Source organism: Anabrus simplex, chromosome 14 (assembly GCF_040414725.1).
Source record: "Anabrus simplex isolate iqAnaSimp1 chromosome 14, ASM4041472v1, whole genome shotgun sequence".
Lineage (NCBI taxonomy): Eukaryota > Metazoa > Arthropoda > Insecta > Orthoptera > Tettigoniidae > Anabrus > Anabrus simplex.
Genome location: NC_090278.1, coordinates 97,710,944 through 97,725,160, shown reverse-complemented (window position 1 = coordinate 97,725,160; position 14,217 = coordinate 97,710,944). Strand labels below are relative to the sequence as shown.

At 41.2% G+C, this 14,217-nt stretch overlaps 1 protein-coding gene and 1 long non-coding RNA gene across 2 annotated transcripts in view; one reads left to right on the top strand and one right to left on the bottom strand.

Annotated features, from left to right (window-relative positions):
• The window catches only part of LOC136885487 (probable multidrug resistance-associated protein lethal(2)03659), a 251,334-nt gene that overhangs the window by 31,552 nt on the left and 205,565 nt on the right, over positions 1 to 14,217 (bottom strand). The window contains exons 21-22 of the mRNA XM_067158066.2: positions 12,892 to 13,137; positions 6,596 to 6,768 (exon numbers count right to left, since the gene is read on the bottom strand). Coding sequence (XP_067014167.2) covers positions 6,596 to 6,768; positions 12,892 to 13,137 — 419 coding nt within the window. The remainder of the gene's footprint in view (positions 1 to 6,595; positions 6,769 to 12,891; positions 13,138 to 14,217) is intronic.
• The window catches only part of LOC136885488 (uncharacterized), a 154,273-nt gene that overhangs the window by 87,064 nt on the left and 52,992 nt on the right, over positions 1 to 14,217 (top strand). The gene's annotated exons all lie outside the window — the stretch shown is intronic.

The window sequence follows — 14,217 nt, the reverse complement described above, 5'->3', positions numbered from 1 at the left end:
ATGTACCTACTGTGACGTATGCAGCAGAAACTTGGGTAATGAGGCAGAGAGCCGTGACTACAATTCAGGCAAATGAAATGAAATTTCTGAGAAGCAGGATAGGAGTGACAAGAATGGATAAGATGAGAAGGTTAGAGGCATAGTAAAAGGAGAGGCATCTAGACTTACACTGAGCGGCACGAAAAACGCAACACCCAATAAATGATGTGTAATTATCTATTTAATCGAAGTGGAGCACTTCAACCATTGTTTTTAGACGGGGTATGCTATTGGCATTGCTTTGCGAGTAAACAATGAAGTGTTGATTGTTTATTGCACTAGCCTCAATTGTTTTTTCCCGCGCAACCTGGAAAACACATTTCTGGATGTGAGCCAATAATGCTTTCCCGCTCTTGTAGCGCTTATTGTTGTACCTTTAATTGTTCCCCTTTCAATCACACTTGTTTGTAGGATCTTTCTGTGATTCTCTTAACCTGAATCCGCCCAGCGTGCCATATATGGCACGGCAAACTACACAGTCTTCTTGGACTCTTATTATTGTAACCGCGCGCACTGTATCCAACGCTAAAAGTTACAACTTTATTCTCAAAAAATTCAATCTTGGGCGGATCCAGGTTAATCAGCTATCTGGAGTAAACGTGCCGTTAAGCCCCGAACAAGCTGCGAAAGCTGTTGCTTTTAAAGTTAAAAACTTCATTATTGTTCCGTATTGAATAGAGAAATAAGATGTACAATATTATAGGTTAGGATCCACCTTTCAATACTCCGTAATAAGATGGTAAAAAGTAGTTACAACCTGTTTAATGGGACCGGTTTCAACACATTTTAAGTGTCATCATCAGCCAATTTGCGAAGATCTTAAAACAACTAGCACATTGAATACAGGCAAAAAATTAACATTGTATCATAACGTAGCAATTCAGTAAATGTTCAAAACACAATAATCACAGTCAAGAGAGTAAACAGAACATCACTATCTTGCGCCGAAAACAAATATAGCTGAAGTTCATAAGCAGGTCAAATATTCGCTTATGTAAAGTCGTTGCTAGGCAGGTCTTGTAGGCATTTGTTTCTCCGGCCGAAGAGCAAAAGGTGACGTGAATGAAGTCCTAGGAAAACAGTGTAGGATTTAATTTCGTCAAATTTCAAAGTGGATATATAGGTTTTATAAAATAATTTAAAACGTTAAAAAAGAATAAAGCCAAATAAAAAATATATTTAAAAAAATAGGAAGAAATAATGAAAGAAATACGAGGTTCAACTCGAAACAACTTGCCGTAGTAATTGATAAAGAAATGATAAATAGAGAAAGGGGGGGGACGTTAATTAGAGGGTGGTGATGGTGGTGGTGGTGGTGGTGGTGGTGGTTATTGTTATTAGAGGAAATACAATTGGGCAACAATCCTTAATATAATACTAATTCGAAGAAAGAAAAAGAACCGACACTTCGAAAAATGAAGATATCGGTTAAAGGAAGACAAGGGCCACAAAGGGCGTGAAAATGAAAGACTCCCTAGCCCTCGCAAACCTAATAGCATCGGGGTCGGAAAAGAACAAGAATTGACCAAGGGAGGTCGGACAGGATAGATGAAAGTGAGGAGCCTGGCACAAGTAAGTGGAAGCAATGCCAGGGCTAGGGAGTCTTTCATTTTCACGCCCTTTGTGGCCCTTGTCTTCCTTTAACCGATATCTTCATTTTTCGAAGTGTCGGTTCTTTTTCTTTCTTCGAATTAGTATTATATTAAGGATTGTTGCCCAATTGTATTTCCTCTAATAACAATAACCACCACCACCACCACCACCACCACCATCACCACCCTCTAATTAACGTCCCCCCCCTTTCTCTATTTATCATTTCTTTATCAATTACTACGGCAAGTTGTTTCGAGTTGAACCTCGTATTTCTTTCATTATTTCTTCCTATTTTTTTAAATATATTTTTTATTTGGCTTTATTCTTTTTTAACGTTTTAAATTATTTTATAAAACCTATATATCCACTTTGAAATTTGACGAAATTAAATCCTACACTGTTTTCCTAGGACTTCATTCACGTCACCTTTTGCTCTTCGGCCGGAGAAACAAATGCCTACAAGACCTGCCTAGCAACGACTTTACATAAGCGAATATTTGACCTGCTTATGAACTTCAGCTATATTTGTTTTCGGCGCAAGATAGTGATGTTCTGTTTACTCTCTTGACTGTGATTATTGTGTTTTGAACATTTACTGAATTGCTACGTTATGATACAATGTTAATTTTTTGCCTGTATTCAATGTGCTAGTTGTTTTAAGATCTTCGCAAATTGGCTGATGATGACACTTAAAATGTGTTGAAACCGGTCCCATTAAACAGGTTGTAACTACTTTTTACCATCTTATTACGGAGTATTGAAAGGTGGATCCTAACCTATAATATTGTACATCTTATTAGCTGTTGCTTTGTTGGAAGTTGGTCGCAGCATGCATTACGTTGCAGAAGTGTTGAGTACTACACCTTCTACAATTTCCAGAACCGTACGTACGTACAGGGAAACTGGAGGCTTTGCAAGGAGACCAGGATCAGGCCCGAGAAGAGCACCATCGGAGGAAGATGACCGCTTCTTACAACTTCAAGTTCTCCGCAACCGTCACACCACCGCTATTGAAGCACGAAATCGACTCCACCAAGTTCGAGGGGTCAATGTTAGTGAGAGAACCGTTCGAAGAAGACTGGAAGAAGCCAATCTTCAGTCCAGAAGACCTGCTACAGGACTGGAACTCACCAGAGAGCATCGCACAGCTTGACTGCGTTTCGGAAGGGAACATCTTGGCTGGACAGTACAACAATGGGATCAAGTGTTGTTCACCGACGAGTCGCGATTTGGCTTCCGATCACCTGGCGGTAGAGAGAGGGTCTGGAGAAGGCCAGGGGAAAGGTATTCCCCTTGCACATTCTCATCCAGGACGCCTTTTCATGGTGGTTCTGTGGTGGTGTGTGCAAGGACGGATTTAGTCTTCGTGGAGCATGGGAGCCTTACCACACATTGGTATGTGGAGGAAACCCTTCTGGAGCATGTTGTGCCTTTCGCTCCGTTTATTGGTGATGGTTTTACACTAATGCACGAAAATGCTCGCCCACATGTTGCGAGAATTGTGCAACAGTTCTTGGATGAAACAGATTCATGTTATGGTTTGGCCTCCTCGAAGCCCCGATTTGAATCCTATTGAGCATGTTTGGGACCAGCTGGGGAGAAGAGTCCGTCAGCGCTATCCAGAGACCCTACAGGACCTACGGAACGCCCTCCTGGAAGAATGGGAGATGATTCCTCAACAGAACATTACCGCACTAATCAGGAGCATGCCTGAAAGGTTGAATGCTGTCATTGCTGCAATAGGTGGCAATACACGCTTTTGAAGATTCGAACAGAGGTCCCCGAGATAATGTCCGAGGTCTGTGAAGTGTGTAACATTAAAACAGAGTGCATGACCTTTATGAGCTTACTCAAAATTTCCTTGAAATGTGCATCTCTCGCTTAATTTGTTTATAATCGTCTTTTCTTTTCATTGTTAGACACTTAGATGGGGCCATACCACAATATTCTATCATAAGATAGTGGATTAGTGTCATAAAAGTGTGATAAATTTAGAATAAATCTCAGTTTTTGAAAGAAATTGAAGTGTTGCGTTTTTCGTGCCGCTCAGTGTAGATGGTATGGACACATGAAGAGAATGACAGAGCAAAGAATACTGAGGAGGATGCATAAAATGGAGATAACAGGAAAACAAACAAGACAGGTGGATAAAAGGAGTGGAAGAATGTATGCAGAGAAGAGGAGAGGACTGAACAAGAGTGAAGAGGAAGAAGTGATGGGAAGACAAGAGGAGATGGAGAGGCTATGTTCCAAGCAGACCTGGCCAACAGCTGGAAACTCCATATTACGATGATGATGATGATGATGATGATGATGATGAGAGAAACTTTGTGACTGATTGTACATGGAGGCTATTTCATTCTTCTTGTTATTATTATTATTATTATTATTATTATTATTATTATTATTATTATTAATATTTTATGACCACATAGGATCACTTTAGGCAGCCCGTCGTTCAGGTCTCTTTGAAGGGATTGTTCGGGCTTTGCAGTCCTCCTAGTACTTCTTCAGACGCTCCGATCTTCGTGCCCTTTCCTCAGTTGAAAATGTGCGTGTTGTTGGTTTGTTTTGCGTAAGGGTAAAGTGGAGGTTTGTATTCTTGAGTTTTTTTATCTTATTTGTGGTGTCTTCTGTTGTAAGGTCTATTTCCTTCAGATCCTCTCTTACTTTTCTGATCCATTTACATCCTGTTGTGGTATTTTTTGAGACGAGATTGTGTTGTACTAGTTGTTTCAGAAGCCTCGAAACCTGCGTCCTCATGATATGTCCAAAGAATCCCAGTCTCCTCTTACGCATAGTATCTGTAATGGGTTCTAGCTCTTTGTACACAACTTTGTTAGGTATTAACCGCCATTGTCCATCTTTCTGGTATTTTTTGTTGATGCAGGTTCTTCCAATGCTCCTTTCAATTTTCTGAAGTCTGTCAGTCTTTGATTGTTTATTCAGGTAAAAGAGTGTTTCTGCTGCATATGTAGCTTCCGGTTTTATAACTGTGTTGTAGTGTTTTATTTTTGCATTTTTGATAGACATTTTTTTGTAGATATCCCATGTTAATTTTTGTGCTTTACCTATCTATTTGTTCTTGTTTGGATTGAGATTTTTTCATTTAGGTTATGTGTCATTATTTCTCCAAGATATTTAAACTGAGTTACTATTTTGATTTTATTACCATTTATGGTAACTTCTTTTAGTTGTTTGTTTTTGGGGCATAATTTCTGTTTTTTCAAATGATATAGGTTCAGGATATAGAAAGAGAATGGGTGGCATACAGGGATGCTGTAGCAGGAACAGCAAGGGAATGCCTAGGAACAACTGTGTGTAAAGATGGGAAAAGGCGAACATCTTGGTGGAATGATGATCTGAGAGCAGCCTGTAAACGTAAAAAGAAGGCTTATCAGAAATGGCTCCAAACAAGGGCCGAGGCAGACAGGGATTTGTACGTAGATGAAAGAAACAGAGCGAAACAAATAGGTGTTGAATCCAAAAAGAAGTCTTGGGAAGATTTTGGTAATAACCTGGAAAGGCTAGGTCAAGCAGCAGGGAAACCTTTCTGGACAGTAATAAAGAATCTTAGGAAGGGAGGGAAAAAGGAAATGAACAGTGTTTTGAGTAATTCAGGTGAATTCATAATATATCCCAGGGAATCACTGGAGAGGTGGAGGGAATATTTTGAACACCTTCTCAGTGTAAAAGGAAATCTTCCTGGTGGTGTTGCGAACAGCCAAGCTCGTGCGGAGGAGGAAAATGATGTTGGTGAAATTACACTTGAGGAAGTGGAAAGGAGGGTAAATAAACTCCTTTGTCATAGGGCAGCAGGAATAGATGAAATTAGACCTGAAATGGTGAAGTATAGTGGGAAGGCAGGGATGAAATGGCTTCATAGAGTAGTAAAATTAGCATGGAGTGTTGGTAAGGTACCTTCAGATTGGACAAAAGCAGTAATTGCACCTATCTATAAGCAAGGGAACGGGAAGGATTGCAACAACTATCGAGGTATCTCATTGATTAGTATACCAGGCAAAGTATTCACTGGCATCTTGGAAGGGAGGGTGCGATCAGTCGTTGAGAGGAAGTTGGATGAAAACCAGTGTGGTTTCAGACCACAGAGGGGCCGTCAGGATCAGATATTCAGTATGCGCCAGGTAAATGAAAAATGCTACGAGAGGAATAGGCAGTTGTGTTTATGTTTCGTAGATCTCAAGAAAGCATATGACAGGGTACCGAGGGAAAAGACGTTCACCATACTGGGGGACTATGGAATTAAAGGTAGATTATTAAAATCAATCAAAGGCATTTATGTTGACAATTGGCCTTCAGTGAGAATTGATGGTAGAATGAGTTCTTGGTTCAGGGTACTTACAGGGGTTAGACAAGGCTGTAATCTTTCACCTTTGCTGTTCTTAGTTTATATGGATCATCTGCTGAAAGGTATAAAATGGCAGGGAGGGATTCAGTTAGGTGGAAATGTAGTGAGCAGTCTGGCCTATGCTGACGACTTGGTCTTAACGGTAGATTGTGCCGAAAGCCTGCAGTCTAATATCTTGGAACTTGAAAATAGGTGCAATGAGTATGGTATGAGTATCAGATTTGGTGTCGGAGAGTTGACGTAATCTTGGTGGTTCATGGTGACCGTGGTAGATCCTTTGTCAGCAGAAAGTTTGATCATGTCCAGGTTATTTTGTAGTCCCCTCACATGTTGTGCGTGGTAGGAAGACAGATAAGAAATTTGGGGTCAGGTACAGGTTAGGAGGAAATGAGATGCTATTTGAAGGGGACATTCAGGTGGTGGGGGTTGAGGTTCAATGCTAAATGGGCTCTTGAAGCAAATTAAAGATGACTTGATATTATCAGGTTATGAATAACTTTGTACTGAAAGAGACTGTGAAGTTTCCTTAGGAAAGAGTAGGCACTAGAATGCACACTTACAACAACAATATGATTTATTCATGGTTCTACTTACTGAGGGTCAACATTGGCCGTGGCTTCATCTAGCACGAGGATGCGATTGTTTCGGACAATGGCTCGAGCCAAGCAGACTAACTGGCGCTGGCCGACACTGAAGTTACTACCTCCTTCAGACATCTTGGAGTTAAGGCCTGCTATCAGATCATTGACAGCATCCTTGAGTTCAACCTGGAAAATAAACAAGAAATTTGCATGAAATGGAGTTGTCCTCAACATTTCTTTGCAACAGGTCACTTAAAGCAATGGCACAACCGAAGATAATGGAGTGGAGTCAAGCTCTGCATTCAGAGAGTTCAAACGTACTGTTGGCTGCCCTGAGAATGGTATTCTGTGGTTTCCCTGCCAATTGCCAGGACAGTTCTTATCCGTAGGCCACAGTAGACACCTTCCACCTGCTTACCCAATTTCATTTCACCTTCATTAGTTCCTCAACTAGCTCAAACTCTGGGCTGTTGATCCACCACCACTGAATGAGACTTTCAACAGCACAAGATGGCGTCAAGAGTACAATCCCGATAAGTGAGCATGTAATTCAACAGGAAGTCCAAAGTGTTGGTAGAACCCATCCCCAATCACGTGTGCAGTCATGAAGAAGTTTCTCTTGAACAACGTTTCAAAAAGGCCAAGTGGTGGCCCAACTGCAACTTGTAAAATGGTTGCCACACTCACTTGGTTTCTTACCTCAATGGTGATTCTAGGAACCTGCTGAAGGAATACCAGGAAAAGTACGAGACGGACGCTATCCAGGCAGGTGAAAAACTCTTGAGGACCATCGCGGATCGAAGAAGGGAGAGGTGGACAAATCTGCTTGCTACAAACCTTGACATGGCTCGGAACAGCAGAAGTGTGGAAACTGAGCAACAACCCTAAGAACCGTCCAGAGAACTCCAAATCAGATAGCAAGCACATAACTGCTTCGCAATGGGAAAATGGGCACCTGCTCATGCCAAGCTAGTGGACATAGCCCTGCACAGTTACTGGTTGACTGAAATAGAGATTACAAACTATCCACTTCATAGCCGTATCGATGATATAATCTAATGGTTTCTTAAGAATATTTTCCACCAAATTGATACCTTTTCATTTTGCCTTTGGCAATTTATAATATCATTAAAAATAACACTACATGTTTCGATCACTTTGCGATCATCATCAGCTGTTTACACAAAAGCTCAGATAAAAAAAAGCAGTAAAGTAAGGACATAACAAAATCCTTGTTGACTTTAAAACTATTGTTAGTAAAGGACGTGTGGGTTGAAGAGGGGGAGGGATGTTACAAGGAAGTTATTCTAAAATAAGTTTAAAAACTTCTATCTTATTGAGCAGAAATGTCTTTAGTATTAATAAGATAGAAGGTTTTAACTTATTTTAGATTAACTTCCTTGCAACATCTGTCCCCTTCCCGCTGCAACTCCCCTCCAACCCATACTAACAATAGTTTTAAAGTCAACAAGGATTTTATTATGTCCTTACTTTACTGCTTTTTTATCTAAGCTTTTGTGTAAACAGCTGATGATGATTGCAAAGCGAACAAAACATGTACTGTTATTTATAATGATATTATAAATTGCCAAAGGCAAAATAAAAAGGTATCGATTAGGTGGAAAATATTTTCTTACAAAACCATTTGAAGTAGAGGTCCCCAGATACCCAATGTTCAACTATATGACGACTGCACCCAGCCTTAGGAGCTTTAGCACGAGAACAGTGCCCCTGCAGACCAAACATGTCGAGAGACGAATCTCATGCTCGCCACAGACAGAGAGATAAGAGGAGCTGAGTTCTGTGTCTCTCCCAGACATGGAATGGAAAGTAAGCTTCTCAACTGAGGTTGGCATCAAGAAGGGCATCCGGCCGTGAATCATGCCATTTAATTTCATCTCGCCTCATCCAACAGGACTTTGGGGTAGACATACATATATTTGGTATGAATTATAGCTCCTAATAAGTGTAAATGAACAGCCTTTTCCTTAACAGGAATTAAAAGTTATTGTTTTAAAATAGCGCTCATATCTTCCTGGCTAAATTTCTATGAGAGTACTGATCGGCACCAGTGACTCCATTACAGTGTTGGAATAGTAGTGGGGAAAGAAAGGACAGTAGCCGAGGGCTAACTTGATGCCTTATTTGTTGTGGATAAGGCTACTTGAGTAGTTTGTGGCATTTCAGAACAGTCCTGCTGAAGTCATTTTGACTCCAGTCAGCAACACATAGTAGAAAGTTGTGGCTGGGTGGATATGGATTAACAGTAAATAATGCACGAGTCTCCTTCGAGTTGCAGAAGAGCTCAAATGGCATTCTTTATCATCATCACTATCAGTTCCAGTTGGCAGGTACTGTTGATAAGCCTCTTCCACTCTGCTCTATTTGTAAAAGTCTTCTTCACATCATCATACAATGTCAGTGCTTACCATATTCAACCAGGTGGTTTCCAAGTGCAGTTGGACTGTCCTTACTGTTTGGATGTCCTCATCTTCTGGAGATCTGCCTGCAGTCTCTTCCTGAGGGTATGAAGTAGCTTTTTGGTAGAAGAGACTGTACATTCTCCAACATGTCAGCCATAGCATAATAGTCTTGCTCCTCTTCTTTTTCTCCCCAAATCATGATGCTAGCAAAGGCAACTACAATGAGTTCAGCTGGACTTTCCTCACATATCTCCCTGTTATATGCCTTTTTTCCAGTAACACAACCAGTCAAGTGATGGTCCAAAATAATATCGCCCATTCAGTAACATTCAATGAAACGTAGAATTCAACCTCGCAAACTGATACAAAAATACACACGTTGGATTTACATTGTCCTAGCACATTGATCATGCAGGAAAAGAGAGTGTTTATGGAGGCGCCATACTATCTCTGATCTAAGCAGAAACAAAGCACATTCCATCGGAGCTACCGGTGCCATTGGGATGGCTATTTCACACAATATGAAAGAGGTATGAAGAGCCTCCGTAGCTCAGACGGCAGCACGCCAGGCTCTCACTGCTGGGTTCCGTGTTCAAATCCTGGTCACTGCATGTGAGATTTGTGCTGGACAAAGCAAGGGCGGGACAGGTTTTTCTCTGGGTACTCCGGTTTTCCCTGTCATATTCAATTCGAGCAACACTCACCAATATAATTTTATTTCATCTGTCATTCGTTAATCATTGTCCCACACGAGTGCGACATGTTTCAGCAGCCGGCACAATTCTTATCCTCGCCGCCCGATCGAATGACTGGAAACAGGCTGTGGATTTTCATTTTCATGTAAGAGGTATGAGAGATTCCAAGTCCACCTGCTGAATTTAGGAAGAATGTAATTATTCCAGTACATAAGAAAGTGGGAGTAGACGTATGCAAACACTCTCGCACTATAGACTTGTATCTCCTATGTGAGCAGGCCCATGTGGTGTAGGGGTCGCGTGCCTGCCTCTCACCTGTAGGCGCCAGGTTCGAACCTGGCCAGGACAAGGATTCTTACCATGATCTCAGGGCTGGGTCAAGCTCCACAAAGCCTACTGTTTACAACTGAAGAACTATCTGATGGCAAGGTAGTGGTCCCGGTCTAGAAAGCCAAGAATAACAGCTGAGAGGATTCATTGTGCCGACCACATGACACCTCTTAATCTCCAGGGTTTTGGGCTGAGTAGTGGTCGGTTGGTAGGCCAAAGCCCTTCGGGGCTTCTGAGCCACGGGGTTTGTTCGGTTCTCTTGCGTGTCAAAGATTAACAAAGATTATTTACAGAATGATAGAAAGACAAATTACAATGAAATGGGGAAGACCAATGTAGTTTCCAGAAGAATGTAGGAACCTTGGAGTTGAAAGTAGAAGACCAAATAAGGAAGAACAAGCCCGAGTTTTTCATTCGTCTATTTTGATCATGTAGACTGGACTAAGCTGATTAGAATAATAATGGCATGACCTCAGGAGAGGTCTGGTGCAGATATTTGGAATGGCCGACCTGTGCTTCTGAGAACAAAGTAGAGCAGAGAAGCCGTTGTTTCCCCTCATATACAGCACTCAGCTGCTGAACGTAAGCGGTACAGTTTTGAAAACTCGGTGCAAAATTAATATAAACAAGTCAAAAACAGAAGTATAAGACTAGGAAATGATATCATTAACGGGTAGATTAATTTTGCTATCTAGGAAGTAAAATAACCAATGAAGGAGGACATTGGCAGAGAATGCTCACAAGATTAAGTGGGATACAGAACCAGTCCAAGAAATGAGCATTCCTAAAATGCCTATTTGTTGCTGTACATGCAGATTAAAGTTTAAAAATCAGTTTTATGATTAATAAAAGGCATTTTGCTAGTGCCTATGAATGCCCATTCTGACCATTAGCACCCATTTTGTGATCTATGTAAGTGCCTACTTTTATTTTCTTTGACATATCTTGTCCAGGCCTGATTACATCCTGGAAGGTTGACAGGACATTCTTTCCATTTAGAAATATCCTGCACTACAGGTGGAGTGTTTCTGAGCTGGTGACCATTCAGCCAAGAAGTTGATAGCAAAAACCCTATTTAACTTGTTCAGAATAGAATTTAATAAAATACCGTATAATCTGGAATAAGACCTGCACCCTTATTTTGAAAGAACAAAATTTAAAAAAAAAGGGAAGTCAAAATTATTTACAATCTTTACTAACACACATCAAATGATTAAAAAATACAAATAAAAGTTAAACAAACGTTTCCAGAACGATATCCAACGAGTTAATTTATCATCATCATCAGTACCAACTTCGGAACTTTCATCACCATCACCTTCCCACAAAATGTCGTCATCGCTGCCATCCATAGCATTAGAAATACATTTCCTGAAGCTCTTCCGTATGAGGTCTCCAGGGATAAGATTCCATGCCGTCAAAATCCACGAACACAGCTGAATGTGACCAGTTGGGGTCAGTGTGTGATTATCAGCCGCCATCCATTCTGTATAGAGCTGTTTCAAGGCTGCTTTAAATGGACGGTTCATGCAGACATCCAGCGGCTGTAGCATAGACGTCGGTTTTCCCATCCTTGATATGTTTCTTCACAGCATCTGTTGTGTGGCCGCGGTAACTGTCGAGAACAAGCAAGCTCTTTTGTCCCAATAATGCACCAGGGCAACGTTGCCAGACACACTTTACCCAGTCTTCCACAAGTCCACAGTCCATCCAGCCGAAGTTCTGAGATCCGACGATAACACCAGCGGGTAGATTTTTAGGAAGCGTCTTTTGCTTGAGGACAATGTTCCGTCGGCGAGAATACCCAACATTACCGTACACCATTGTTTTTCATTACCACCTGTTCTAATGGTAACACTTTTCACGCCCTTAACATTCACAGTCCTGTCCACTGGCATTTCAAAGCAGACTGATCTGCATTGCTAATTTGAGAAAGCAAATATGCATTTTCCTTCACAACCGAATTATGTGCCGCTGAAACAACAACTTCTCATCCTAGGCACCAGGAAGACGCTGTGAAATTGAGGTATGCCTTCGTACACTCAACCCATTTCTTTTATAAAAATTACAAACCCATCCTTGGCTTGCCTTAAACCCTTTCGATGAAAGTTCCTTTGCGATCTCTAATGCCTTTAGCTGACACATTTCGGTTGACACACCATATCCCAATTCCTGCCTTTGTCACATATTTATAAACTTTTTTTTTCAATTTCTGGAAACTGTACACTCAGTCCACGAAAAGCTCTACGATCACCACTACATGTTAATAGTACACTTTTCTTTCTCCAATCGAGAATACACGACTCGTCAATATCGTATTTCCTACCTGCGGCACGATTTCCAATAATTTCGGCTTCCTGAACTACTTTCAGTTTCTCACTCGCAGTAAAAGATCGCAAAGCTTTTGTGAAATTCATGTTGATACTCCGAGAACGTGCGTGAGCTGACGCCAAGCGCGGAGTAGCATATACTTAGAGCGGAGAGAGCATTGTTGCCAAGCCGCACCGGCGGTGATGTCCGATTTACACGCGTTTGGAAGGATAAATTTCCCAAAATTTAAAATAAGACCCGCACCCAATTTTGGAAGTGATATTTTCGAAAAAACAGTGCGCATGGTATTTGAGATTAAATGGTAGTTAACAGGCCTAGCTAAGTTCAGAGGTCCCAGGTCAGGGAGTTTAACTGCATAGGGTTAATTCCTCTGTTTGAATAGGGTTGGAGTCGTGAACAGCCAAGTCCACACCAGTGTGTGGTAACAACAGAGCAAGTAGTTAATAAAGTAAGTTTATACAAATTTTGATAGTGTAATTTCTTACTGGAGATAGCAGAGTGGATCAAAGTCATTACTGAGAACAACTCACCTCTTCCAGAGCTCTCCAGAGTACAGCATCACTGTACTCGTCAAAGGGATCGAGGTTCTTGCGCATGGTTCCTGAGAACAAGACAGGCTCCTGTGGGATGATGGATAACTTGCCTCGAAGGTCATGCAGGCCGATGGTCTTGGTGTCCACACCGTCTATGAGGATCTTGCCTTCCAGCTCGGCCAGTCTGAAGAGAGCCGAAATGAGCGACGACTTGCCAGCACCAGTGCGGCCCACGATACCAATCTGAGGAGAAATAACACAACAAGATCAGTCAATGTTTGTCGAGTTACAGCATTCGCTCTCATAATTACAAAGGAACAAACGAGTGGTGGATCAACTCGTATATCTTTTAAGCGAAGGCTAAAGAATATAAGTCAAATGTAGCTGCATTTCAGGACATAAGTTTGAAATTTTGAAAACAGACAGTATCAATCAACATATTTCAGAAGATTCTATTTTCATTTTTTAATAATATTTTTCTTCTGCTATTAAAAATGAAATCAGTAACTTGCACTATGAGGACCTGATTAACTCCCTGGCATGAAAGATACATGGAAAGAACAAAACAAGAGATCAGTGTGAGAAGACGATACAAGGACAAACCATCATCTTCCTCGAGCAGTGTCCACTGTCAGGATATCAGTCTCCAATTAGACCAACCATGTCTTCTCTGATGCAATCCATCCACAGCTTTGTTGGTCGACCACTCGGTTGCTGGCTTTCCTGCAAATGGTGTGTCCATACCATCCAAGTCTACCTTCCCATGGTTTCTCTACAGTTGGTGCTACTCGCAGTCCTCACTGGAACAATCTCATTTCCATGCTGTGTGGAACCTCCAATCTGCCCACTATTGTTCTGCACCTTTGATTTCAGGCATCCTATCATCACACAGGACTCCAGTCACCTGGTGCCATTTCATCCAGGTCAAAACATATTGAGAAACGTCCACCCCTTTCAGTACTAGAATACTGTATTATCCTTGTAAAAGAACATGTTTCGTCCCTCCTTGGGGGCATCTTCAGCTTACAGAAGATACATAAGTATAGGAAAATACATGGCAAATAGCAACAAGTAAACAATCTAAAATAAATTTTAAAGTTTTTGGAACATTGTATATTAACACTGTAGTCTTCAGTTCTTGTGGTAATGATATTCCACATTCTAAAAGATATTAGACTGACATTTAAAATTAGACAAATTAAAATATCTCTTTATAAGCTATTTAATTTGTACTTGATGTTGTGAGGTGATAATTATTGTAGTTGGCCGAGCAAGGGGGACTTCTTCAGCCGGGCTGAGTGGGTCAGTGGCCTTCTGACACCA